Raw genomic sequence first — 26,600 nt, 5'->3', positions numbered from 1 at the left:
TTCTGTCATTTAAATTTGTGTTTAGCATGTTGTCAGTGACAATGAGCTAAAAGAAGAAAAGAGAAGCTGTGTCACAAACAAACAGAACATTGTGGATGGTTACATAGAGCACGTCTAAACCCAACCGGTCGAGGCAGATGGCCGCCCACCTTGAGTCCGGTTCTGCTCGAGGTTTCTGCCTCTTAAAAGGAAGTTTTTCCTTGCCACAGTCGCCTAGTGCTGCTCATGGTGGGATCTGTTGGGTTTTTCTCTGTAAAACTTATAAGATAAAGAGTTTGGTCTAGACCTGCTCTATATGTACAGCGTCTCGAGATAACTTCTGTTGTGAATTGGCGCTATATAAATAAAATTTGACTTGACTTGACTTGACGTTGGCAGGAGTAGAGAGATTTAAATCTTCTTATACTTCAGCTTTTTTCAGTCAGGTTCATATGCTCCTCTTTATATGTACTACTCACTGTACTTGTGTGTGACTAAAGGATCTATACAGTATCATCTGGGTGTAGCACTTCATGAACTTTATTATAATATATTGAAATGCAGCACATAATCTGGACCATATAAACTGTTACCATCGGTCACCATGTCTTGTTTCACTGATCCTGGAATGTCTGTGTCAAAAACACTGAGGCCTCTAGTTTCAGAACAGGATGCTGACAGACCTCAGACAAGAGGTGGTCCAGAGAGCAAAGACTGAACATGTGGAGCTGATTCAAAATAATGAACTACCTCTATCTACCCGCTCACATACTGATGCTATGAACCTCAGCACAGTTCAACACAACTTCACTGACATTAGACATCCTCCACACACTCATCACATTTATCTGACATCACCAACACACACTTCCTCAGTCATCTGAGAGCTGCACTCATCAATACTTTTATCTTAACAGTGAATTAAAGGACTGTCACCACCTCTGCAGCCCTCTCAGCTCCACAGAGGCCCCCACCCTCACTGCTCTCACTAACTTTGTCTCCATCAGCAGCATCAGCAGTTTTCAGAGACCATCATCTTTCCAGCAGCAGGAAGACATGGTCAGAGACTAAAGAGAGGAACAGCTCGCTGCTAAAGAGCCACATATTCCTGCTGAAAACAAACAATTAGTACTGATCTAAGCCATCGTGTCTCCTACCCTGTCTAATTAAACTGTAATCCTTGAGTTTGTCTTTTCAGCATTTCACACAGCACACAAAGACAGCAGGGAACATGATGGTTGATGAATCTGCTGAAGAGGTGTACAGGAACAGCATAAGGAAATGTTAACACCAATGTGATATGGCTGTAGGACAGTAAACAGAGGGGCTGCGGTCAATCACATCAAACTACACACTGCTTTGTTTCCTGTGTGTAGGCAGGTCGTTACAATCCTGTGAGGGAATGACAGACTCTATAACAACAACACAGACAAGTAATCAGTGAATGTACAAGTGAAATACACAGAGTGATTCAGGATGATCAATTTAACCAATTACATTTCAATCACTGCAAAGTAGTCATTTCTTATTCTATTTGTGTGTCACCAGAGCATCTTTATGGAGATCTTATTTCATATTCAGATTTTGTACTCCCTTGTAATTTATCATATACTGTATTGATCTATGTTCTGTAGTGACTGTACCATAGTGTGCAGATATTCTTCTCTCACTGTGTGTGTGTGTGCTGTCAGGACAGTGTGTCCACGTCAGGGTCAAATGTGAAACACTGGTGGCAGGATGGAGGTCCAGCCTGCTGTTGTGGACAAGTGAAAACCACAGGATTATTGTCCATCACCAGTATCTTACCAAAGTAAAACTAGAGGCCTAAGTGTTCCTTTGACAAACATATACTGGCAGAACTGTCCACAACATTTTGATGCTGCATCAGTTTCAGTCACTTATACTTATTTAGGGGCACCAAGGCACACAGCACTCCCTCTGCAGGGCAGGAAATGTTAAGAATTACAAAGTGACAGTTCTCAGCTGACCTCTATCTAAGGGTACCCTGTAAAGCTCTGGCACTAATGTCTCAGCAGAAGACATCTTCACTACCATCTTGATGCTGAGGCTTGTAGTCTGTGGACAGGCTGGTCCTGGGACAGTTACAAGGAGGGGCTTCAGCCTGCAGAGTTTAGGTTATACATTGGGATACTTCAGGCAGAATCTGTTGAATGCATCGTATATGGCCCGCCTGAAAATAAAACAGACATGCAATCAGTGACAATGACAAAGAAATGAGCATGTCCATAAATGCTTATAATTTGTGAAATGCAGTCTGAGATTTGACCATTACAAGTTAGAATCTGTTTTTTTCACCCCCATTCATGTAAATGAAGGTAGAAGCTGAATTGAGGGTTCTGACAGTGTCAGCAAAAAACAACATAATCGTCTTTATTAGAACAAGTTTTATTGTACAGATTCATAGTTTTCAAGAATATCCATGTACATTGTACAACATTTGGATATGCAGTGAAGTCCATGTCAAGTCCAGGTCCTAAACTTTGTGTGTGAATTTGACATTTTTATACAGAGTACATTCACAGAAATAATGACTGCTTTTAAAAATGTATAATACAAAACAACCACATGAAATTAAAAAAAATGTATAACTAACAAAAAGTCATAAATACTAAAATACAAAGTGAAATATTGGGCCACTGGGTGTTCCTTCTCTTTTTAAAAAACTTATTGTGTGCTTTAACAACCTGAGCTGAAAGTCATTTCCATTCAGGCATGGCTTGAAATTATACTGTACAATACTTTGATTGAGTTTTAAATTTAGAAAGTGTATAGAGCCCTCTGGCAGCATGTCTGGTGGTAGAGGTATCTGTGTTAGGGCTGAAGGCGAGTTGCTTATATAGTTAGTAATTTTCAATATATTAATGTTCCTGAGAACATTAATAATTATAATAATTGGAATGACCTGGTTTTCTGCATTGATTGGTGACAAAACGTGACCTGATCTTAAAGTTCCAGTAATGAATGACAGATCATAGTGTTGTTCTTGTCCATATTGTTTTGTGACAGATGAAGCTGAGGTTGAACTTTTGGTGAAGAACATGCAGCTCTACATCTAATGTAAAAAGACTCTGCAAACCAGCATGAAAACACCATCACAGAGGTGGAGCAGGGTGGAGGGAACATCATGATCTGGGTCTGAACAGCTCACCATCATTGAGGGGAAAATGAATTCCTGAGTTTCTCAGTGTACCTTCCAGGACATCAAAGTAAATCAGTTAAAGAAAATCCACCTTGTGGAGTCAGAGACCAGACCTGAACCGAGCAGAACTGCTATGGAATGAGCTCAGAGAGACATTCACACCTCACATCCTGATATGTGTGAGCTGAAGCAACTCTATAGGAAGAACTGTCCAAACATCCTCCTGAATCTTGATCTGATCCACAGAGACTGGAAGAGCTGGACTGGTCTAACCACTTATTAGATCCAAGGCTTCACTGACTTTCTCTACCAACACTGTGAATGGTTAATGAGTGTGTTCAATGAAAATGTTAAAGGTTATAACTGTCTCATTGTGTTTGTCTGTAGCTGTGACTTAGCTATAGATTAGGTCACATTTTATGACCAGTTAAAGAAGAAAACCAGGTCATTCCACATGGTTCACAGACTTTTTCTTGTCACTGTATTTGCCTTGCCCTCAACAATTTACAATCTAGAATAACACAAGAAGCTTTGTTTCCTCTGTTTGTTCAACAGCAAATTGAAGACTTTCAGACTAGTTTATTACTGGTACCCCATTCTAGCACTGTCTGCTACTCTTTGTTGAGGGTTGCAGTGGTTTCATTAACTGTGGATGCAAATGTGCACATTGTTGTATCATCTACGTACATGGGCACATCAGCTTTCTTTCAAGCAATGGAAGGCCTTTATCAAAGATGGAAAAAAAATAAAGGCTAAGTGAACTTTGAACCTTGTGGAATTCTTCATGTGTTGCATCTGAAAATACTTATACTCTGTTCTATTGGTTTGCTAACTTTCTATTCATAATACTACAACAAACTTGAAAATGTATTTTCTTCGGAAAATGCAGTGTGGCTGCTGCAGCAATGGTGCAGCAAAGCTTAAAATGGCTGAAAACACAGTTGAAATGCAGAAGAAAGTTGAAAGCCAAAAGTAATCTCTGAAGCATTGCTTAGCAATAGCAGAATATATGAATAGCACAATAGCAAAATTGAAGAAAAAGCTGAATAGTATAAATAGCAGGAAAAAAGGCTGAATAAGCATAAATGTGTAGGAAAAGCTGAACATTTTAACAGCTGAATGGTTTGTCATTGGGGTAATCAGTAAAATTTCACATTGGCTCAGTGACTGGAGGAGCCTGGGATCAAACCGCCAACCTTTTCATCCATCTGTAGCTTTACAGTAAGCACCTCACAGACCATGTCCTTGGAGTCCTACCAGCTCTTACATGGGGACTCAATAATTCCTTCCACAGTTATATAACTCCATCTTGAGTGACTATCATTAGTCCGTCTGTTTTCCCAGTTATTGACAAAACTGATTCACAAGTATTGATGTCTGTGCATGCATCTTATAATAACTATTCTGCATTGATGCAGTGACACATTGAAATCAGTATAACCTCCTGATGCTGCTTGTTGATTTTCCCGCCTCAGCTGGACAATAAAGTTCTAAAGTTCAAAAATACCTCCTGTTAGCGGCATATGAGACGTAGCTGCATTAGCCATTTTCACCTTGAGAAGCAAAAGCCTGTAACTGTAAAGGAAATAGCTGACCCAGCCCAGCCAGTCTTATGTAACAATAACAGTACATTACGTTAGCGAGGACTGGCAGATTATTTCACATGTGCTGCAAACAAGAGTTGTTTCAAGTCTCATACGGGTGCCCATCTGGCAGAGCTACTGTCTCATGTATGTCATGTCTGTGATGTTCTCTTCATTCAGGAGGTGTCCTTTCTTAGAGCAGGAGACAGTTGCTAGAAGCTGAAGCTAGACAGCAGAAATTATAGTTTTATTTTTGAAGATGGAACACTTTTGCACACAAATATAGGTACAGTTAAGGTCAAAATTATTAGCCCCCCTTATGAAATCGATCAGAAAGGCTACACTATTGACTACTGGTTGTCAGAGGGCTAATAGTTTTGACCATTGCATTTTTAGCTTTTTTCTTGTTTCAGTTCAGCAAACCAATAAATATTTTCATTTTACCTTGTGCAGATGTTGTCTTTGTTCTTGCAGACACACACAAACTATAAACACTTAAGGTTATGGCCCATGTCATTGGAAGGATAAGGGTTTTATTTGATTTCATAAGTGGGGCTAATAATTTTGACCTTAACTGTAGGTTAGACCTATACAATTTATTTTAAATAGCAAAAAAGGGAGTTCATATTTATCTGACTGCTTTTATTCATTGATGAAAAAATAGCCATATGCAGTAATATAGAAAACTAGGGGTTGCAATGGATCGTCATGCATCGTGCTATCGAATTGAATTGTTGACAGGACAATCATAATCAAATTGAATCATAAGGTAAGATAAGATAGACTTTTATTTATCCCACTTGTGGAAAGTTCACTTGTTACAGCAGCAGTGAGAACAAACAAGAGTGAAGAATAGACAAGAGTAGACATATAATATAAAAAATAATGTAAAGAAATAATAAGAAATAAAATATAAAGGCACAGAAGAATAGAAATAAAGTGCAAAGAGCATCACAAAGCTCTGTAATAAACATAAATGTACAGTTCGTATACAGAAATGGTCACTGTCAAACTGTCAATAATCACTGAGGTAGATAAAAATATGTGCAAAATTGCTTATTTAAAAAAAAAAAAAAAAAAAAAAAGACATGACCAGAAAGCGAGTCCAGAGTGCAGCTTTATTGTTGGGTCAGTCTGGTGTTGTACAGTCTGATGGCTGTTGGGATAAAAGACCTGCAGTAGTGCTCCTTCTTGCACTGTGGATGCAGCAGTCTGTTACTGAAGGAGCTACTCAGGTCTCCCAAAGTCTCATGCAGGGGGTGGGAGAGGTTGTCCATGATAGATGTCAGCTCCTCAGCAGTGACCTGCACACTCCAAAGGACCTCAGTCTTCTCAGCAGGTGGAGACGACTCTGGCCCTTCTTGTACAGGGCGTTGGTGTTGTGAGACCAGTCCAGTTTATCGTTGATGTAAACACCCAGGTATTTGTACTCCTCCACGATCTCAATGTCCAAACCCTGGATGTTCACTGGTGCAGTGAGAAAGTGACAACAATGGCTGTGTCATCGGAGAACTTCTGGAGATGGCAACTGTCTGTGTTGTGTCTGAAGCCCGATGTGTGCAGGGTGAAGAGGGAGCGGGACAGTACTGTACCCTGCGGGGCCCCCGTGCTGCAGACCACCACTTCAGACACACAGTCGCAAAGCCTCCCGTACTGCGGTCTGTTGGTGAGGTAGTCGGTGGTCCAAGCAGCCAGGTTACAGTCCACTCCAGCTCTTTCCAGCTTCCCCCTGAGCAGAGATGGTTGGATGGTGTTGAATGCACTGGAGAAGTTGAAGAAGGTGGCCCTCACAGCGCTTACAGTTTTCTCCAGGTGTGAAAGGCATCTGTGCAGCAGATAGATGACAGCGTCTTCCACACCAATGCCAGGTCTGTAGGCAAACTGCAGGGTATCCATCGCATCACTCACCAGGTGTTGGAGGTGGCTCAGGACCATCCTCTCCATTGTCTTCATCAGGAGAGAAGCCAGTACTGGCCTGAAGTGTTTCCGGGATGTGCAGTCTTTGGAACTGGGACCATGCAGGATTTTTTCCACAGGAGCGTATCTCTCTCCAGATGGAGGCTCAAGTTGAAGATGTGCAGAAAAACCCCACAGAGCTGATCTGAACAGTCCTTGAACAGACTGGCACTGATGCCATCAGGGCCTGTAGCCTTCCTCGCCTTGATCATCCTCAACTCCCTTCTCATCTGGTCAGACGTGATGGAGAGGCAGGGGGTGGTGGTGAAGTGACCCCTGGAGAGGGTGGTGGAGAGGGAAGGGTGGATCATCCAGGTAGAGAGTGAAGCGGGGATGGAGTGTGCTGTGTCCAGAGAGTTTTTTAAATTCAATTTAATTTATATAGCGCCAAATTACAGCAAAAGTCATCTCAAGGCACTTTTCATAAAGAGCAGGTCTAGACCATACTCTTTAAAATATGGTATTTACAGAGAGAGACCCAACAGACCCAAACTCTCTCCTTATCTCCCTCCTCAGCTCCTTCTGCACCCTCTTCATGTCCTCCTTATTCCCAGTTTTAAAAACCCGCTTCTTTTCATTCAGCAGGGTTTTTAATTCCAGGGTTTGTTATTGGAGAAGCACTGCACCTTCTTAGTAGGCACAGTGTTCTCCATGCAGAAGTTTATGTAGTCCGTGATGCACATACCTTCTGGTAGCAGGGGAAGGTGAACCAGAGATCTGTAGGGTCTGGGTCTGGGGTTGTGATGTCTGGAGTCGTGATACAACAGTGTGCGGGAGCTCGCAGGTGCAGTGGCATCTGCAGTTATTGCTATAACATGCAAGAACTCCCACGGGATGTAGTATGGCCACACAAACATCACAATGCCCCCTCCTCTCTTCTTACCGCTCTCCTTGGCTTTCCTATCCGCTCTCATGAGCTGAAACCTGTCCAGTAAAACGCACAAGTCCGGAGTGACTTCATTCAGACATGATTCAGTGAAGCACATGAGGCTACACTCCTGGTACTCCCTCTGCCTGGTTAGCGCTGTTAGCTTTTCCATCTTTGGGGAGAGAGATCTCAAGTTCCCCATAATGACAGATTTAGGTTTCAGGTTTTAGGTTTCAGGTTTATACCTTCTTTTGTTCTCCCGGCGCTTCACTGCACCTCTGCAGCCCCGTTTTCTTCTCCTTAGTTCCACGGAGATATCTGGTCTTGTTCCAGGGAGTACCTTTGTGTTGCTCAGTACTAACAGCTGATCCCAATGGAGCCGTGGCTGAAAGCGTCTCTGGATGCTGTTTTAAATAGTCCAAGCAGTAAAAATACACATATTCCTAACCTCGCCAGTTGTACATCCATCGAAGTAAACTTCCGAATGAGGTTGGTGACAGAAAAGACGCGACAAAGTACAAAAACACATAAAAACAACGAGAAACACTCAGAGCTACTGTAACTAGCACCTAGTGTGTCCGGTACCATCTTGAAAAAAAGATGAGCTCAGTAAAGATGCACAGCCCTAATATGATCCAAAGAAGATTCTAACCCAAACTCCACTGTTTCTATAGAGACTCCGGAACTAGCCGATTTTCATTTTAGCTCTTAAGCGTTCATGTTAATTACCCACAGCTAACCTGTTGCTGGGGGCCTTTGTCTTTTAAAGCGGAGAAAGCAGCAGTCAGTGCCTGCTGAACATGAGGACTGCTCTGTGTGTTTCAGTGTTTGAAAGGCTTTTTAAATGTTTTGATCTTTGGGCTTGGAGAAGACATCAAGTCATTCCAAGTCAAACTCAGACTTCACACATGTTTTATTCTCCTTTGAGTCAGCAGTTTACCTGAAGACGTTCTGTTTAAACAGATATGCACTGATGTGTCCTCCATTCAGATATCTGATTTCACATCCTGGCCAGATCTCCTGCAGACTGAGGACTCCAGTACGAGGGATGTAGGCATCCTCTTTGGCCTGGACCACAATGATGAGACTGGTGTCTACAGGGACTAAGACAGGGAGAAGGACAGATACCATTAATTTGTGTATACATTCTGCCACTGGAACATGTCATACAGAAACACAACATGCAGCATCATTGTTATAGAGATGACAAGCAAATTTATGTTTCAGTGAAGAAGGAGGCTTTCATCACTTATTAGCGCATCTGTCAGAGCAGACCTCTAATTTTGTATCATCCTGGACTATATATACAGTAAGTGAGCACTTTATTAGGAATCCCACACTAACACTGGGTAGTTCCTCTCTTTGCTGTGGATTCCTCCAGATGTTGGAAACTATCCTCTGAGATTCTGCTCCATGTTGACATGATGCATCACATCATTTCTGCTAAGTTGTCAGCTGTACATTCATGTTGCTAAGCTCCTGTTCTACCACATCCCAGAGATGTTCTACTGGATTCAGATCTGGAGACTGGGGAGGTCACTGAAGTTCACAGAACTCACTGAGACGTGGAGCATTATCCTGCTGAAAGTAGCCATTAGAAGATGGTAAACTGTGGCCATAAAGGGATGAACATGGTCAGCAACAACACTCAGAGAGACTGTGACATTCAGACCAAACTGAATTCATGTAGCCTTTTTGTCAGCTCCAAACAGTCTGACCATGACCTCTACCTCTCTCATCAACAAGGTGTTTCCCTTATCAGAACTGCTGCTCACCGGATGCTTTTTGTTTTTGGAGTCATGTTCTTTTAATAAAGTGCTCAGTGAGTGTAGCTGTACTTTATCTCAGCAGAGTTGTATTGTTGTCCCCGAATGACAGAGGAGATGGTATAGACAGACACAGCTGATAAAAACACTGTGGGATTTGGATTTGTCTTAGTAGAAAATACAAAATACAAATAAAAATCTGACTTAATGTTAGTTAGTTCATTCTACCATTTTCTCTTTCTCTCTTCTTTCTCTCTCTCTTGACTCAACCAGGCATTTTGCAAATGTATAATATTGCAGCAGCAGCAATAATTCTGGCCACTTCAAAATGCATATAGCAGAGACACTGCAAACATAAAGTTGGAGTCCTTGGTCATAGCTCAGTTCTCTCGGCCGCTTTTAACTCATCGCATCACAAGTAGTTTCTGCTTTAGCTGTGCATGTTCTCGAGATTAGCATACAGCTCTTATCTGACACAGACATCATTGTCACTTTGCCCTCTGTTTTCATCAAGTATCTAACTCCACAGTCAGTTTTGTGGTTTGGTCATTTTGAGACAAGATCTGTTTGTAAAGTTTACAGCCTGTCACTCTGTTGCTTACAGTGCTGTGTGTGTGAACTATGAGGCAGCTAAAGAAAGGTAACAACTCGTCCACTGACATTCTGTGACGCGAATCAGGGTCTTCCCAACTGATGCATGAAATAGTCAACATTTAGGAGGCAGCCCTAAAATTGACCTATACGAGGGGGGGGTGAAAAGTTCATAGGCTGACCATGATCTAATGGTTGAATTTGACCAAAAGTTGTTTAATTTTCAACATAGTCTCCCCTGTGGTCCACACATTTCTTCCATCTGTGTTGCAGCGCTTGGATCCCTGTGGTATAGAAGCTCTCATCCTGACGCTCAAAAAAGTCCTCAACAGCCAATACAACCTCATCATTGGTCCAATAGTGCTTCCCAGCCAAGTGTTTTTTCATGTTGGGAAACAGGAAATGGTCAGATGGTGCCAAATCAGAAGAATATGGAGGGTGATCAATCAGTTCAAAGCCACAATCACACACAGCAGCCATTGCATTGCATGTTAAAATGTTATTTCATATATTACATTTGAAGTTCAAAAAAGGACGATAAATACTTAAAGAAACCTGTCACAGAAAGATAAAGGGATTAATTCATATTAAAGATTGAGTCTATTTACATTGTGTATATCTGTATGTTAAAAAACAATCACAGTATTGATTATGTTTTTTGTATCTTTGTTTAGTTTCACGCTTTCCTTGCAACGTCAATAAACCTGTGGACAACGGGAGGACTGTCTTGAGTCTTGATGTTAGGAAGACGTTTATCTGACTGCCAAGTTATATACAGGACACATATAATGAGGGCAGCACAATTGTCCATTGATAGTTTGGCCTTTCTGAGGGTAGTCAATGAACACAATGCCCTTTGCATCCCAGAAGACGGAGGCCATCACCTTCCCTGCTGATAACAGCACCTTGGCCTTCTGTGGAGGGGGAGAAGATGGGGGTTTTCACTGTATGGACTGCTGTTCGGTCTCTGGCTTGAAGTGATGGACCCAACATTCATCTTTCTTCCAGAAAGTCAGCTTAAAACTTTTCTGTATAGGAAAGCATACTAAACGAACTCTACTTTTAATTTATGTTTTACACCCGTTTTTAACTTGCTTTTAACTTGTTTTTATGCTATTGTTTGTTGTTTAGCACTTCCTTTATAAATAAAATTAATTATTATTATTATTATTATTATTATTATTACCTGTGTTAGCACCATAAAACTCACCAGAGAAGTTGGCCATGTGTGTACATTCATCCATTACTCCCTTCATGAAGCTGATAGACTCTCTGTGCAATGATGGCCGAAAGCATTTAACTGAATCTGATGTCTTCCCATGCAGGGTGCTATTTGCATGAAGGCCTCTACAAAAAGAAGAAAAAAGATTTTAGATTAAACCTAAATAATAAAACAGCTTAAAACAAATCAGTTCAATAAAACAAGCAAACAAAAAAGAACTAAAACATACAGTAACATTAAATTCAATTTTATCTATATAGCTCCTGATCACAAGAAGTCATCTCAAGGCACTTTTCATGTAGAGTAGGTCTAGACCATAGAGTATGGTTAGCATCTTAAATATGGTATTTACAGAGAGAGACCCAACAAATCCACCATGAGCAGCACTAGGAGACAGTGGCAAGGAAAAACTTCCTTTAAGAGGCAGAAACCTCGAGCAGAACTGGACTCAGGTTCTGTGATACCAGTAAGTAGCATATCATAGAACTGACTAATAGTACAATTTCAAGTGCATACACACAGAAGAGGGACTTTCCTCTGAATCAGTTCAGTAGGTTATATTTAAATCTTTTCTAGCAATACAATAAAAACACATTAACAACATTTTAAATTGTAGCAAAGATTTTTCTGTTGTTGGTCAACAAAAACTGACCTCTGTCAGATTAATTTCTGATTTTTAATTACGTAGTTCCCTATAACACATGTAACACGTCCATGTCCATACAGGTTTGTCCTCACAATAGGCAAATCACCTTGCATTCAGGTTTTAAACCATGACTTAGTATAACTTCTTCCACTACAGTTGGACTTAATAATACCATACACTGCACTGTTTCTAAGGCTTTCACACTGCTGACCACCGCATTTACTTAACAACTTACATTGTCCTGATTTGGTCTCAAAGCAACCTCTATTGGGATAAATACACCATCTGTTCTCAGGTATTACATGTTGAGTGTCTAATAATAATAACAAATGTGACAAAAATGGTGTGTACAAGTCCAAAAACAAACAAAACCAGATATCACACATGCATTTCCAAGTGAAAGTGGATATTATACATATCCATACACAAATAGTATCTGATAAACCTGTTCCATCTTCTATCTAGAAGATCTTTGCTTTTTTAAAATTTTTACCTTGGTGGAGAGTTCAGGTTTGTCCCAATGCTGTTCACGGATGATAATAAATGGTCCACTCTGTCTCCAGCCCTGGCCCCTTCAGGGCTACCACCAATCAAAAGGCCCCGTCCGGCCTCAGCTTTCCCTCCACCTTTACTACTGTACTGGCCTACAGGTCCTCTGTTAGCTCCAGACAGACCCAGCAGATGCTCTATAGAATCCATATTCTTCTCAAGGTGTGGAGCCATCTTAAAGGAATCTGCCTGATGGATGTGGACACAGATTAGATTTCTTTCCAGTGAGATACAGAGTTTACAGTGATTTTACTGTTACTGTCAACATCACTGTTGCTCCTCCAGAAACAGCTATTTAGTTGTATTTGAAATATGACTCAATTCTACTCCTGTTCTGAAATTATTCTTTTAAAAAATTATAAATTAAAACAACCATTAAAACAACCCATTTACTAATAATGAAAAAGAACCAGTAATAGTATGAGCAGGACTGATAAAGGTCTAGATAGATAAAGATAAAATCCCTATGATACCCATCCCTATAGCTGGTTAGAGGCTTCACCCTGACTTTAGGCAGATGAGCAAATCACTATAAGTCTGGTTTAACCAGTGATTTTTTGTGATTATTATTTTTTTTATTGTACACAGTGTGATCACTCTCAAAAATGTGAAGAATTACTTTATTTTCTCCCATATCAAGGGGCAACTTAAATCATTTATGTAGATGTTGCATTGAATGTCGATAACAAAACTAAGCTCCTAACTTTTGGGCTGGTTCTCCTAAAATTTTTAGTAAGAAGCACCGGTGCTTCTAGAGGAAAAAGTTAGTCTTGAGACCTGCCTTACAGCCAGTGGGACCAGCTTGGTTCAGGAGAATATGAGTGAGTGAACATACCCCGCAATACTCCAACAGGTTAATGATCTCTTCTTCATACACTGAGTTAATGGCATACTGCCTCTCCAGTTCTGTCCAGTTCACTGCTTTACTCAGGACACCCTAAACGCACACACACTGGGTCATAAAGGAAAAAAACAGTTGAATTTCCTCTGTTTGCTGTGTGTATGTGAGGTACAAACAGTTACCGTGGTGAAGACACTGGAGGCAGTGGACCAGGACAAACATGGAATCAGAGGGATGGGTTTCGGCCAGTTTGTCACTGCCAGGGACGCCATCTGTCAACAATGGACACTATAAAAAATATGATCTGTGGGTAGGACTAGGTATTATGTATTTGTCTGCATGCTTGTATATGACTCTGGGTAAGTATGCTGACCAGATAATATGACCAAATAATATGAATTTCTAATAATGCTAAACTAATGTGTTCACATATTTTAATACTGTTCAGTGCAATCTAAAAACACTGAACCTTGCTCCTGACTCCTTAGATTCTCAGCATCCTCAGCTCCTCTGTCACTACTGCTAGCATTTATCAATACTTCTTGTTCTGGCAGCCATTCATCATCACTGCCATTAGCATCATCCTCATTTGATTCAGGTGGTATTAGCTCCACTATCCTGTAGGCCTTTCTATCATGTGCTGTACTTGAGCTCTATAAAATATAAAAGACACTAACTGTTGCTTTCATAATGGAGCTAATCTGCATATAATTTTGTTTTTGTTACAAAAACTGCAAGTTACATTCTAATAACATGAAGCAGTTGATTCAGAGCCAAAACAGATACTGCAGATGAAAGATTTTCAAGAACAACTAACTGCACTTTAATCCACTGATGAAACAGCTGCTTATCAGTCACTCACTCTGTGCAATATCGGTATACATTTCAATCTGTTTCTATGTATATAGTCCTGTGTGTATTGTTCTTTTGTTTATAATTTTATTACATTGTCCTGTGTATGCTGTTTTCTTGCTTATATTTTTTATAATATTGTCTTGTTTATATTTTGTTTGGCATTCTACTCATATTTCTGCCCTATTCTACTTTTTACAATCACTGCTCCTGCTGTAACAATGTAAATTTCCCTGCTGTGGGACTAATAGGGGATTATCTTATTTTATATTGTCACAGTAATAGTATCAAATGTAATTGAAATATAGTCAGTGATGCATGATGTCCAATCCAGTGGACGGATGATTAATCGCAATTTCCTCGTAATATAAAACCAATATTTGGAAATTCTAACAATAGTATTACTCCTTAGATGTTACCATTTTTTTTCACCTGCAAGGGTCTCCTTCTACAGAAGGATTGACAAGATATTCCTGAGCTGCTCAGCATTTCTGGCCATCCGTCCATCTTGGTTTTCATAAATTTGTGTTAGACTTACATTGACTGGCCAGTGGTTGGCAGTGTATGGAACAACACTCTAGAGTCCAGTGTGGTGGCTGATGGGCAATTCTACCATCAAAATAGCTGTCCATTGTTTTGACCACTATGCATGAAAGGGTCAAATAAGGGAAATGATGAATGTGTGACATTCTGGAGACTCACATATCCTCCCATGGAGATGCCAGTCATTCCCAGTGGCCAGTATCCTCCCCTGTCCAGCCAGCGGAGAAGCACTGTCGACTCTAGGATCAGAGCCCCCCCCATGACAAACAGGTCTGACACATTCTTCAGACTGGAGCGCCTAAAACATAAACAATGTCCCCATTAATCTTCCAGACAGTTAGCCAAATAAATCACTAAAATAACTGTCTACGGTTTGTCTACACAATTTTGCTCCTGTGGTATTCCCAATGTAACAGCAACAACATTTCTCTGTGTTCCTCTCTGTTATCTCTGGTGTCTGAGAGCTCTTCCACTGTAGCAGCTCTTGTTGGATGTGTTTTCTTATTTACTACATTTCTGGGTTTTGAGCATGTTTATCTTATTGTTTGGGCAATTGAATTTTGTCCTGAGGGGCCAACATCATTTTTTGATTTGGAGTTTTCTGATTTAAATCAACTTCTGCTGCTGCACATTTAGGGCTTTAAATGTTAATGTAAAAACTGGAGACTATTCACATACCTGTATGTTCAGCAAAGACACAGAATACAGAGTTAAGACAGTTCACTGACAGTGCTGAGTGAGCATGACGTCACATACAGTTTGTAGCCATCACATGCAAACTGAAGATCCTTTACCAGGTGGTAGTTTTAAACGTTTTTGCATTTTCTTCTATATTCAAGTATCAAAGCTTGCTTTTATCTACTTCTGTCTGAAACCAAAACCAATCATGAAAATAGTAAGTGATCAATCATGTCACTAGTGTGATAAAGGAAGTTAACTTACAGTTGGTCTTTGGGTTTACGATAGCCATGTAAAAGGTCAGTCAAGGAATAAAGAGAGAATAGAAAGAGGATAACATTCAGTCCCATGTATGCATACTGGAGTCATTTACTGATTAATGCACTCTGCATTAAAACCAGAGGGGTATAGTTCAAGCATCACACCAACCATTTGGAGGGAGGAGAGTAGGAGGCAGGTGGAGGAGAAGAACAGAGAACTGAAGGAGAGGAACAGACAGGAGAGAGGTGGAGGAGTTAGCACAAAGAGAGTTGTTGGTATTTTGGTTGAAAATGTGTCTTAATTCCTGAATCTGTTTTTTAGTGATTTTATCTTCAAGAACAAACTAAATCTCTGGAAACGCAGCAGTGACAGAATAAAAACTACATTTGTCATCATATCAGCGTCAAAAACTAATGCTGAATGTGTAATAAAGCAGGAGAGTCAGTGAATCAGTCTGCATGGATCTACAACTGAATGTAAGTGAATGTTAGTTTGTGTTTACAGCTGCTTTATACTATATGAAAAATTTCTCCTTCAGTTCATTGAATCCCTGTAGCACCTGAAGGCAGCACCACAAATCTGTAGATAAATCTACAGCCTCTGGTGGACGTTATAAACAGTGTCCACTGTGTTTACTTTGATCACATGGTTGTTTCTTGAAAGGCAGGACTAATGTATTAAATATGAAAACCCTAACCATCTATGTGTGGCTACAGCTTTGTGTTAGTGTGATGTTGCTCTGCATTATCCAGACAACAACATGATGTCCTGAAGAAGCATCTTTCCATTTGCTGAGCTGTTGTCATCATGGTTCACTGTAACTGGCTAGGCTGTTTCAGAGCGATAAGATCAGTGATGTGAATGTGAGTGTATTTATTAATCCTCACATCCTTTGATCTATAGTCACCTTATGCACCTTCCACTGCTGATCTACCATTTTGAGTTTGTTGTTGTGCTTGTGCAAACAAAGAATTCTAAGTGTTTCTGGAACTTGACCCACACAGTCTGGTCTGCATATCTTGGCCTGTGCTGTTTGCTGTTGCTACTTTTTTCTTTTTGACCGTTGTGAGTGACAAGTTGCTGAAAAAGGGAAGCAGACGTGAGAGGACAACAAAAGAAACAGAAAGAACCAATATCTTCTCTTTCCTGTAGTATTGTGCTCTTCCGTCTCTCTCTCCTCTCCCGTCTCTCTCCCCTCCTCTGTCTCTTTCTGCAGGTATTTCTGCCTCTGGAGCTGTAGAGTCTGATCTGTGATGACAAGTCTCCTGCTGCTCCTACAACTCCACTCAACACCTGCTGCTAGAATTAGAAATGACTTATACTGCTATTAGTAGTATTGCTATGTTAGCAGTTAATACTTTAATTATCACTTCTATCATTACTAGGGATGCACTGATACCGATACCAGCATTGGGTACCTGGTCAGATACCCCGTCCCTGTACTCGTACTCGTGAAAGTGTTCCGATACCACAGCACCCAATACCACTTTACGGCAGCGTGACGTTCACTTGGGTGGTCGGATGCTAATTGAGAGCAAGGAGGAGCAATGTCGGCGGTGTGGAGGTATTTCAAAGTGGATGATGGTGACTAAAGTAAAGTGGACTGCAAATTATGCTCTGCAAAGCTGTCAAGAAGAGGGACGAAAGCGAGTACTTTCAACACAAGCAATCTGATAAAACATCTAAAAAAACAACACGACGCTGAGTTCAAAGACTTTGCTAATAATGGCAAACAGCAACAACCAACTTTGCAGCAAACTCTGGAGAAGAGGGAGAAGATGTTAAGAGACAACCCGCGCGCAGTGAAAATAACAGAGGCCAGTACATTGCTCTTGATGACCAGCCATTGTCGGTTGTTGATAATATGGGATTTAGACGGCTTCTCAGCGTACTGGAGCCGAGGTATGAGATCCCTAGCCGACACCACATCACTGGCACAGTGTTGCCAAAGCTACATGACTTTGTGAAGAGGCACATGCGCAGCCTGTTGCGAGACATTTCGGCCCTCAGCTTCACCACTGATATTTGGACGAGCAGCGTTAGCCCAGTGTCCCTCATCAGTTTAACTGCACAGCAGATTGGCAGGATTTTGCTCTGCGAAGAGTCGTCCTGCATGCAAAACAATTTAGGGGTTCACACACCAGCCAAGCCATCACAGGTGTGTTTGATGACATGCTTCAGACATGGGGGGTCCCTAAAAGTTCTGTACGTGATAATGCGAAAAACGTGATCAAAGCCATGAGTGCACACACCCTCCAGCTGGCTGTTAATGAGGGGCTTTTAGCACAGAGGATCGTGGCTGATGCTGTGGCAGTCGGACAGAAAATAGTTGGCCTACTCCTGCCTTGAAGATATTCTCTAAAAAAAGATGCAGTTGAATGCTAAAATGTCAATAATAGCATTATAACAGTACTTCTATTTGAGTAAAATGTGTGGCAATGCCATATATAATGGAATGTTCAAATGTCAGTCACAGCAATTTCTTACAGCCAGAGAATAAAACAATATCTGATGAACATAAAACACGTTTTCAAGTAAATGTACGAAGTGTAATGGCATTAATAAGTACTCGTATTGGTACTCGGTATCGGCAAGTACTCAGATCCAAGTATCAGTATCGGTAAGTGGTATCGTTGCATCCCTAATCATTACTACTGCTGTATTACTGGCATCACCTTACACCCCCCACCCCCCACCCCCCGAGTATGGTCTAGACCTGCCCTATATGAAAAGTGCCTTGAGATGACTTTTGTTGTGATATGTCGCTATATAAATAAAAGTGAATTGAATTGAAAGGATATAATAAGGATTTTCCAGGAGCAATGAAGCCATTCCTGCCTCTTTGATCATTGGCCTGGCCATCAGTGTCCGCCGCCGCCAGAAAAACTACACACAGAGTGAATGGATCAAGTTAAGCATATTGTCTGCTTGGTGAAACCTGTCTTGCACTTCAAGGTTTAAGGTTAAAGGTCTTACATGGTCTCCAGTCCCAGCCAAGTGAATACATACTGGTCTGTTCTTCTGCCACCTCTTAGGAACTATAAACTGGAACCTGAAACAACACACACTGTGAAGACTCAGCAGATGTGGCTATAGTAAATGATTGATGTTTTGCAGTAAATGTGTTGTCCATTGTTCTTTTAGCAGGATCAACACACAACACATTTAAATACAGTGTTATTTCCTAGGGTCACGTAAAGGATTCTGTGTGTGCTGAATGGCAGACAAACACTGTGGGATTAAAAGCAAAAAACATTATGAAATAAAATGGTCATTCTTTTCTCAGGAGAGAAAACAATTCTTTACACCGACTTGTATTTAAAACATTCATTAAATTATGATGTCTGTGACATTTCTCTTCCTCCATCCCATCCTGTTTTGTCCTGTACACACCCATTTACTATGTTGGAAAACATGTGAAGACTTGACATTCACTTTATTCAACCCGTTTCCATGCATTCCTCTTAATGTGTCTATTCGCTGCTCTAAATGTCTTTTTAATAAATTCACTACATTAGTATTGGGTCTAATATGATCCTATTTTTCAAATTTTTTTTCTTTGTATTTTAACTGTTCCAAGGTTTGGTAAATTATAATTTTCCAAAGTCTGTACTTCACTAAAAAGAGAACCATCCCTCTCCAGTCTCCAGTGATCACAGGGCTCATCTCAACTTCTGTGACACTATCACATTAGCAGCAGAAACAAGAGTAGACAACAATATGTTGCACCTGGCTTTGACAGCTTCTGGTGGGAGGATTCCAGGAACCAAGTGCTCCAGAGGAGAGATGAAGAAGCCATCGTGGATCTGACAGTCAGAGTGCTCCTCTGTCTGGACATAAAGACACAAACAAACATATATATCTGGAAGAACACAAGAAGAATGACTGTATACTGGTGAGTAATGAAGAGAGAACACATGGAGTACCTTGGTTATGTAAACTGGATAGTCCTCAGGCACCAGAGACTTGCACTTCTCTCTGTCTCCAATGATCTTACGGAACTCAAAGATTCTGCAAAACAAAAACAATAGAGAAAATAGAGTTCATTCACATCAGTACAGATTCATGTGTGTCATCAGTGTGTGAATGTGTATGAATGTGTTAGGAAGCACTTTGTGTGTATAGTGCTGTATGAATGTGTGTGTGTGAATGGTTGAATGTGACCTGTAGTGTGAAGTGCTTTGAGTGGTCAATATGACTAGAAAAGCACTATATATGTGCAGTACATTTACTATTAGAATCATCATTCTGGCCTGCATCTGCATCGATTGGTTAAATCAAGCATTTAATGAAGTGCTTTAGAAGAAATTATTAGATATACATCATGTATCACCACACAGCCAATGTAACATTCATTTTCAGGACATAAATACAAGGCATATAATTTTTTATGCTAGCTAGATTTGTTTATCTGATTAATACAGTATTATTTACAGACTCTGGATATACACTTAGACTATATGAATACAAATGGGAAAACCCACAGCTTCTCTCTAGAAAAATTATTCTTTAAAGCAACATGATGTTATAATTTAACTTTAAACTCTCAGCTTCAGAATCATTGTGATGGTTCAGTGTAACAGGGAGAATGGAGCCTGTGTCATTCGAACACCTGTTGTCGCTCTGTATAACTTTGGTGAGCAGTGATAGTCAGGTGATAGTCAGCAGCTTAAACTGCTGGAATCAGGCCCAGCAAGTTCGAGAGTAATACTGAACTGTAGATCAGTTAAAAAGACTTAGAAGACATTAAAAACTGGTATTAACCTCTGATATCCAGCCAGGAAACTTTTACAATATCAAGAATTAGAAACAGAGTTTGGTGTGTTTGTTACACTGACAGTACTTCCTGCCCCAGAAGCTGAGGATCGTGGATAACACAGAATTAGAATCAGAATCAGCCTTTATTGCCAAGTAAGTTTGCACATACAAGGAATTTGTCTTAGTATATTGGTGCTAAAGAACAGTGATAGTAAACAAAGACAGATATAGAGAAGTAAAGTAAAATTAAATTAAAAGTTAAATTAAAGTCCTGTTATTCCAGGGTTAATGAACATGTCTCCAGCTTAGATGCGGTGAAGCCTGTCTGTCAAGTCAGCTGCTTGTAACCGGCTGGGAGCTGGGTATTGAGACGGTCTTTGGGTCTTTCCACAGAAAAAAGGGTTGAAAGAAAGTGACTCGATGTAGGTAGTGGCTAGCACAGAGAAAAGGTTCTGGTTTTCATTATTTTTGTCAGCGTTGGCTGCAAAGTAGCCCACAGCAGCCTGTGTTTGTGCTTAAAATTTAAAATTTTATTTTTTAAATATTTTATTCTATTCTATTTATTCTACTGTATTACACAGAGTTTAATGTGTATCCTCTTACACTGTTTAAGTTTTAAGAGATATGTTGAAGCAAGTGTACATAACTACAAATTAAAGCCGTTGAGGTGTCATGAAGGTCCCACCAGCACCGTAATATAGTCAAGAAAGGGCTGCCATATCTGTTTAAACCTCTTTGCTTTCCCTGACATTTCATATCGAATTTTCTCCATGTATAAAGTACTAGAGATCTCTATGAGCCAGGTTTCAAAGCGGGGAGATATTTCTTTATTCCAGATCTTCAAAATGATTTTCTTTGCAATTACCATACCATACTGGATTGACAAAGTTTTCCAGTGGCTTAGAGTTTCCAACTGTTGTGACCAACCTAGAATGGCAGTTTCTGGATTGGGATGGAGATCAAATCCGTAAACATCTGAATAGCAACGGAAGACACCTGACCAGAACTTGTGGAGTTTTCAACAGAACCAAAACACATGAGCCAGGGTCCCACTAGTGTGTTTGCATTTGATGCAAAGTGGTGATGAGGATGGAAAGAACGAATGCAATTTAACATGTGAATAATGGAGCCTATGTATGATCTTATACTGAATTAACTGATGTCTTGAGTTAATTGAGCAGGAGTGTATGCTGTGGTGGCATTTAGCCCATGCATCTTCTGAGATTTGTGTTCCAATTTCACCCTCCCAGGACTCCTTCAGATGCTGTGTGGATGGGGCAGTCTGACCCGTGAACACATTCACAAACTTAGAAACCAGTTTCCTATTATCAGGTTCAGTTATTAATAAGGACTGGAGTTCATCAGGAGAGTCATAAACTTAAAAATTTGAAATGTTTCTTCTGACATAGTTCCTTATTTGTAGATATCTGAAAAAGTGTGATGGCTGCAGTGTAAATTTGTCCTTAAGCTGAGCAAACGAAGAGAATACATTGTCAGTGTACAAATCATTAATAGTGACAAGACCTTTCCTCCTCCAAGTTGAGAAAACTGCATCTAATTGCAAGGGAGGAAATGCATGATTAAAGCAAATAGGGGCTAACATGGAAGTGTTTGGTAATTTAGACACTTTTTTAATTTGGTACCATACCTTCAATGAATTTTTAACTATAAAACTGATCCCTTTAAATGATGCAAGAGGTTTTCTTTCTGCATGGAGTAGCACTGGAAGGGAAGTGTCACTAACATCCTGTTCAATGGCCACCCATGAGGGGGTTGTATCTTTAATTTTGTCAGGGTATGCATCCTGCCAGTAAATGAGGGCTCGGGCAATAGCTGCCCAGTAATAGTGCTGGAAGATGGGTAGGGACAGTCCTCCTAAGTTTTTAGGCTTGCAAAGATGTTTTTTACCAATACAATGTGTTTTATACCCCCAGATAAAGGGCATAATGATTGAATCTAATGTTTTAAAAATGTTTTAGGCAGGAAAATGGGTATACTTTGAAATAAATACAGAAACCTTGGTAAAGTCACCATTTTAATGGCGTTAATCTGACCTATCATTGACAGGGGGAGCGTTCCCCAATATTCAATGTCACTCTTGAGTTTGTCGGTCATAACTTTAAAGTTCAATTTGTAAAGCAGGTCTGACTGTTTGGGGATAGTGATTCCTAGGTATTTTATGTGGTCAGTACAGATCAACAGATTCTTCAGACTGTGAAAAAAACAGAATTATATCATCAGCATACAGAGCTATGTGATGATCCATTTTTCCAAGGTATATGGGTTATTGAGTATGGGTTATGGAGGATTATTTCTGATGCTGATAGCCAGGGGCTCTATGCATATGGCAAACAGCATGGGGCTCAGTGGGCAACCCTGCCGAACACCACGATGCTGGTTAAAAGGAACAGATCTCTCGGAGTTGGTAAGGACTGATGCAGTTGGATAGGCATAGAGCATTTCTACCCATGAGCTGAAATTCTTGTCCAGGCCAAACTCCTCAATAGTTAACAGCATGTACTTCCACTCCACCTGGTCAAATGCCTTGTGTGCATCAAGTGCAAGGACTCCACTTTTTGGCTCGTTTTGTTTGCTATATACAATGTTTAATAATCTACGAACATTAAAGAAGGAAAATCTTCTGGGAATAAAACCCACCTGGTCTGGGTGTATTATGGTCGATATATGCTTATTCAATCTATTAGCTACGATTTTAGTGAACACCTTTAAATCACTACAAAGGAGGGCTATAGGCCCTTTTTCCTTTTTCAGAATTAAAGAGATATTTGCTGTATATAAAGAGTCTGGTAATTTTTTGTTTTGTTGAATTCTTTTATTGCTGTGAAGATTTCCTGTAGCGATATTTCTGTATTAAGCTCATCTCGCGCTTTTGAATCTAGTTTGGGAAGTGGCAGAGATTGTAAAAACTGAAGGATATCTTCTTCCTTTGTAAGATTTTGAGAGTTGTATAATTCTTCATAATATTTCCTGAAACTATCATTAATTTGAAAAGGATCTGTAACTAGAGAGCTTGAAGGGGTTTTAATTTTATGAATAGCCCTACTGGCTTGGGCACCCCTCAACTGTCGTGACAGCAAGGGTCCAGGTTTATCACCCAATTCAAACTGCTTATGTCTTACTTTCAAAAGCAGAGTACAAACTTGCTTAGAAAGTATGCTATTATATTCATGTTTCAGTTTTACAATATCCTTAAGTACATGTGAAGATAGAGTTGTTCTGTACTGTTTTTCAAGTAGGGTGAGTTGCTCGTCTACTTCTAACAATCTCTGTCTCCTTTGCTTTTTTTGTGTGGCTTCATATGATATCACAAATCCTCTTAATACTACTTTAAAAGCCTCCCACAATGTTGAGTCTGAAACTTCCCCTGTATCATTGAAAGCCACATATTCCCTAATAAAGGATGAACATTTTTCATAAAATATTTCATCATTCAGTAAGTTAGGATTAAATTGCCAATTGTAATGGGCCCTTTTCCATCCAACATCGATGCCAATAGTAACAGGGCTATGATCTGAGATTAAGATATTATGGTATTTTGATGAAGAAATGGCTGATGCCAATCTGGAGTCAATTAAAAAGTAATCAATTCTCATATAGGTGCTGTGGACTTGGGAAAAAAAGAATATTCTCTTTTTGTGGGATTCTGAATTCTCCAGATGTCAACAAGATTAAGAGATTTCATCAAATTGTTGAGTACAACAGTGGAATCGGAAGGACTGATCGGGCGTAAAGAAGATCGATCCATAAATGTATCTAAAATACAGTTAAAGTCTCCACCGATTATTAAGTTGGTCGTGGTTAGATCAGGAATAAGACTGAAAGCACCACGGAAAAAGCCTGGGTTGTCAAAGTTTGGTGCATATATATTTAACAGGGTGACATGAAGCGTCAGGATGGTGCCAGTCACCAGTATAAAGCAACCATTTGGGTCACTTTTGGTGGATATGTGTTGGAAAGGAATATTCTTTTTAATTAATATGGCTACACCACGTGCTTTAGCTGAAAAAGTTGACTGAAACGTTTGTCCTATCCAGCTGCATCTTAGTTTCAGGGCCTCTGTGTGTTTAATATGTGTCTCCTGTAGGAACATAATATCAGAATGGAGGCCCTGCAAGTGAGAAAATACTTTCGCTCTTTAGGTGGATTATTCAGACCCCTAACATTCCAAGAACTTAGACTAATAATATTATTTCCATTAGAACTGTTGTTAGGACTTATATTTTTATTTTAATGTACATAAGTATAGTATGTCTATAGTTGGTTTTTCTGTCTGTATATTTTAAAGTATTTTTCTTAAGTGTCTTATGTGTATGCACAATGACAATAAAGAATTCTTGATTGATTGAGTACTTGAGCACTGGGACTAAATTAATAATTTACAAGTTTTTTACTTGTAATCTATCATCTCTATGATGGACAAGGAACACTAGGAGATCCAACAGGAAGGATGCTCTGTTTCTCCCTTCTTATTATGTTTGTCAATGATTACACTTTTCGCTACATCCCAATGTCTAGCTGTATTCTGGTGTGTTCTCTGTTTTTCGTACCTCTTGAGGTCTTCAGGCTTCCCCCATCCCCCGATGAAGAGTTTGGTGAGGAGCAGCCTTCTGTAAAATACGTCCAGTCTGCTCACACCCATGGACCAGCACCTGGCATCTACACAGAGACACACACATCATTCAGAAAATACTACCTCTAGCATCATCTTGTATTAAAACTGAGAAAAGTCTGACTCAATGTGTTGATGTGTGCCAAGCATTAGCTATCCTCCCAGCACAGAAACTGAAGCAAACAAGTGACAAGCAAAGAGAATAAAAGTTAAGTTAAAAATAAAAGTCCCACATCTGTGTCTTAATATGGTTACATTTCTGAAACTTCAGGCACTAATGGCATAAAAAGCTGTTCTGAACGGCTTCTGTACTGGTGTTTTGCAGAAAAGCCCTTCCAACCAACTATGTTTGATACATTTCCATTATTTTCATTCATTCTGATTTCATTGTTTTGTGCATTGGCTAATTACTACTACTCTTTCCAGCAGTTTTATTATTGTCAAGGTAGACTGTGTCATACATGGGCAATATACAGCTGAAATGTAGGCATGGAATCTTTTTTCTTTTTTTCCTTCATTTTTAAGGCTCAAAAATGTTCATTTCTTTCAGAGACGCACCTGATAGCTAGGAAAATACTATAACATGACTGTTCAAGGCTCTGATGTTTTTCAGTGTGAAGAAAAAATGAAATTGTAGACCAAAAACTTAAGGATTGAAATATGTCTAATAGTGAAGAAGAATCCCTCAAAATTTAACATAACACGTTAAGTTCAATAATGACTGATTTTTATTGAGTGCACGCATTAACCATTCACTAAACACTGGATGGTATTTATGGTCATTCCCACAGGCTGCAATTCCACTCAGTAATCCTTGAGGTTTGCATCATTGCTGGATCCATCTGCAGGCAGTCTGCATAGAACCATTGGGAACAGTTGTCACACTGTATTTGTCAAAGGGTAAATTATCCACATTTGATTTAAAAAGGTAAAGTTTCTGTATGCTTTAGCCAAATACTCCATTACTGTTGTCATGATCAGAGAAAATTTCCCATTTTGGCTGTTTGCCAATCTACAAGAAAATGGGTTTTACTAATATGAACCAGCAAGCTGCCAGAGGGCTAACACCAGGACATTAACAAGGGAGAGTAAACATGTGGATGTATGAGAGTGGTATGCTGCAGATGTTAGTGTCGGCTGGCTTGACCGCAGTGCGCCTTATCATACTGTTAACCTGTACCCAGCACATGTACCGTAATGATGAAAGTAGAGGCGCAGCGGCTGGCTGCACTCATGCTGCCCGGAAAGATGAGCAGAAGGGACAGAGCAGAGATAATGTCGCCTTTCCCTGAGAGGTAGTCCCGTCAGAGTGGGGCCTTAGCTTAGTGGTAGCATTCAGACACATGAAAACAATATTAGGAATGATATGCACTGAGCTATGAATAGCTCCTGAGGAACAATGTACACTACTGTTAGCAATGTCAGTGATTAGACTAATAGCAAACCGTGACCTTTCGAACACCACCGTTATGCCCTGTGACTTGTCTCACGGTGCAGTGTAGGAACATGAACACAGGGACATTACAGCACATATCAGTTAAGACACAGACTGTCCAACAATTACTCACTTGGTGTCCGAAGTTCAACTTCAGCTAGCGTTAAGTTAGCTAACTCACCCTGGTTCATTCATACCACGTGGTTTCAGACGACAGACAAACAGACGGACTGACAGGTGGACAGGTAGGCAGACAGACAGAAATGTGACTCTACCTCACGC

At 40.1% G+C, this 26,600-nt stretch overlaps 1 protein-coding gene across 5 annotated transcripts; it reads right to left on the bottom strand.

Annotated features, from left to right (window-relative positions):
- Positions 1 to 495: 495 nt before the first annotated feature.
- abhd18 (abhydrolase domain containing 18) lies at positions 496 to 26,600 on the bottom strand. 5 transcript variants are annotated; one of them, XM_018664470.2, is made up of 14 exons: positions 26,452 to 26,600; positions 24,822 to 24,930; positions 19,422 to 19,506; positions 19,225 to 19,325; positions 18,472 to 18,547; positions 18,297 to 18,381; positions 15,499 to 15,526; positions 14,716 to 14,854; positions 13,344 to 13,433; positions 13,156 to 13,257; positions 12,265 to 12,509; positions 11,114 to 11,250; positions 8,487 to 8,649; positions 496 to 2,170 (listed from the first exon to the last, which is right to left on the bottom strand). In XM_018664470.2, exons 1-14 carry the CDS (start codon positions 26,507 to 26,509, stop codon positions 2,116 to 2,118), a joined length of 1,473 nt encoding a protein of 490 aa, XP_018519986.1. In that variant the 5' UTR covers positions 26,510 to 26,600; the 3' UTR covers positions 496 to 2,115. The 5 variants fall into 5 exon arrangements, with proteins under 5 accessions (XP_018519986.1, XP_050924975.1, XP_050924976.1 ...); XM_051069018.1 differs by lacking the exons at positions 496 to 2,170; positions 15,499 to 15,526; positions 18,297 to 18,381; ... (3 more) ...; positions 24,822 to 24,930; positions 26,452 to 26,600 and adding exons at positions 5,493 to 6,954; positions 7,792 to 7,950; positions 16,644 to 18,203 and having other exon boundaries at positions 14,716 to 14,856; XM_051069019.1 differs by lacking the exons at positions 496 to 2,170; positions 15,499 to 15,526; positions 18,297 to 18,381; ... (3 more) ...; positions 24,822 to 24,930; positions 26,452 to 26,600 and adding exons at positions 5,493 to 6,954; positions 7,792 to 7,950; positions 16,496 to 16,636.

This window comes from Lates calcarifer, unplaced genomic scaffold, assembly GCF_001640805.2.
Source record: "Lates calcarifer isolate ASB-BC8 unplaced genomic scaffold, TLL_Latcal_v3 _unitig_5673_quiver_385, whole genome shotgun sequence".
Lineage (NCBI taxonomy): Eukaryota > Metazoa > Chordata > Actinopteri > Centropomidae > Lates > Lates calcarifer.
This window is presented reverse-complemented; position numbering and strand designations above follow the sequence as displayed.

Bases quoted from the DNA above. Each gene is read 5' to 3' on its own strand.
- abhd18 (XM_018664470.2), bottom strand. From the start codon at position 26,509: ATGAACCAGGGTGAGTTAGCTAACTTAACGCTAGCTGAAGTTGAACTT. The intron at 18,548-19,224 runs GTGCAACATATT...GTGTTGTTTCAG, and splicing joins CCAGAAGCTGTCAAAGCCAG to GTTCCAGTTTATAGTTCCTA. The intron at 15,527-18,296 runs ATATCCTTTCAA...CTGACCTTTTAC, and splicing joins GCTCCTGGAAAATCCTTATT to ATGGCTATCGTAAACCCAAA.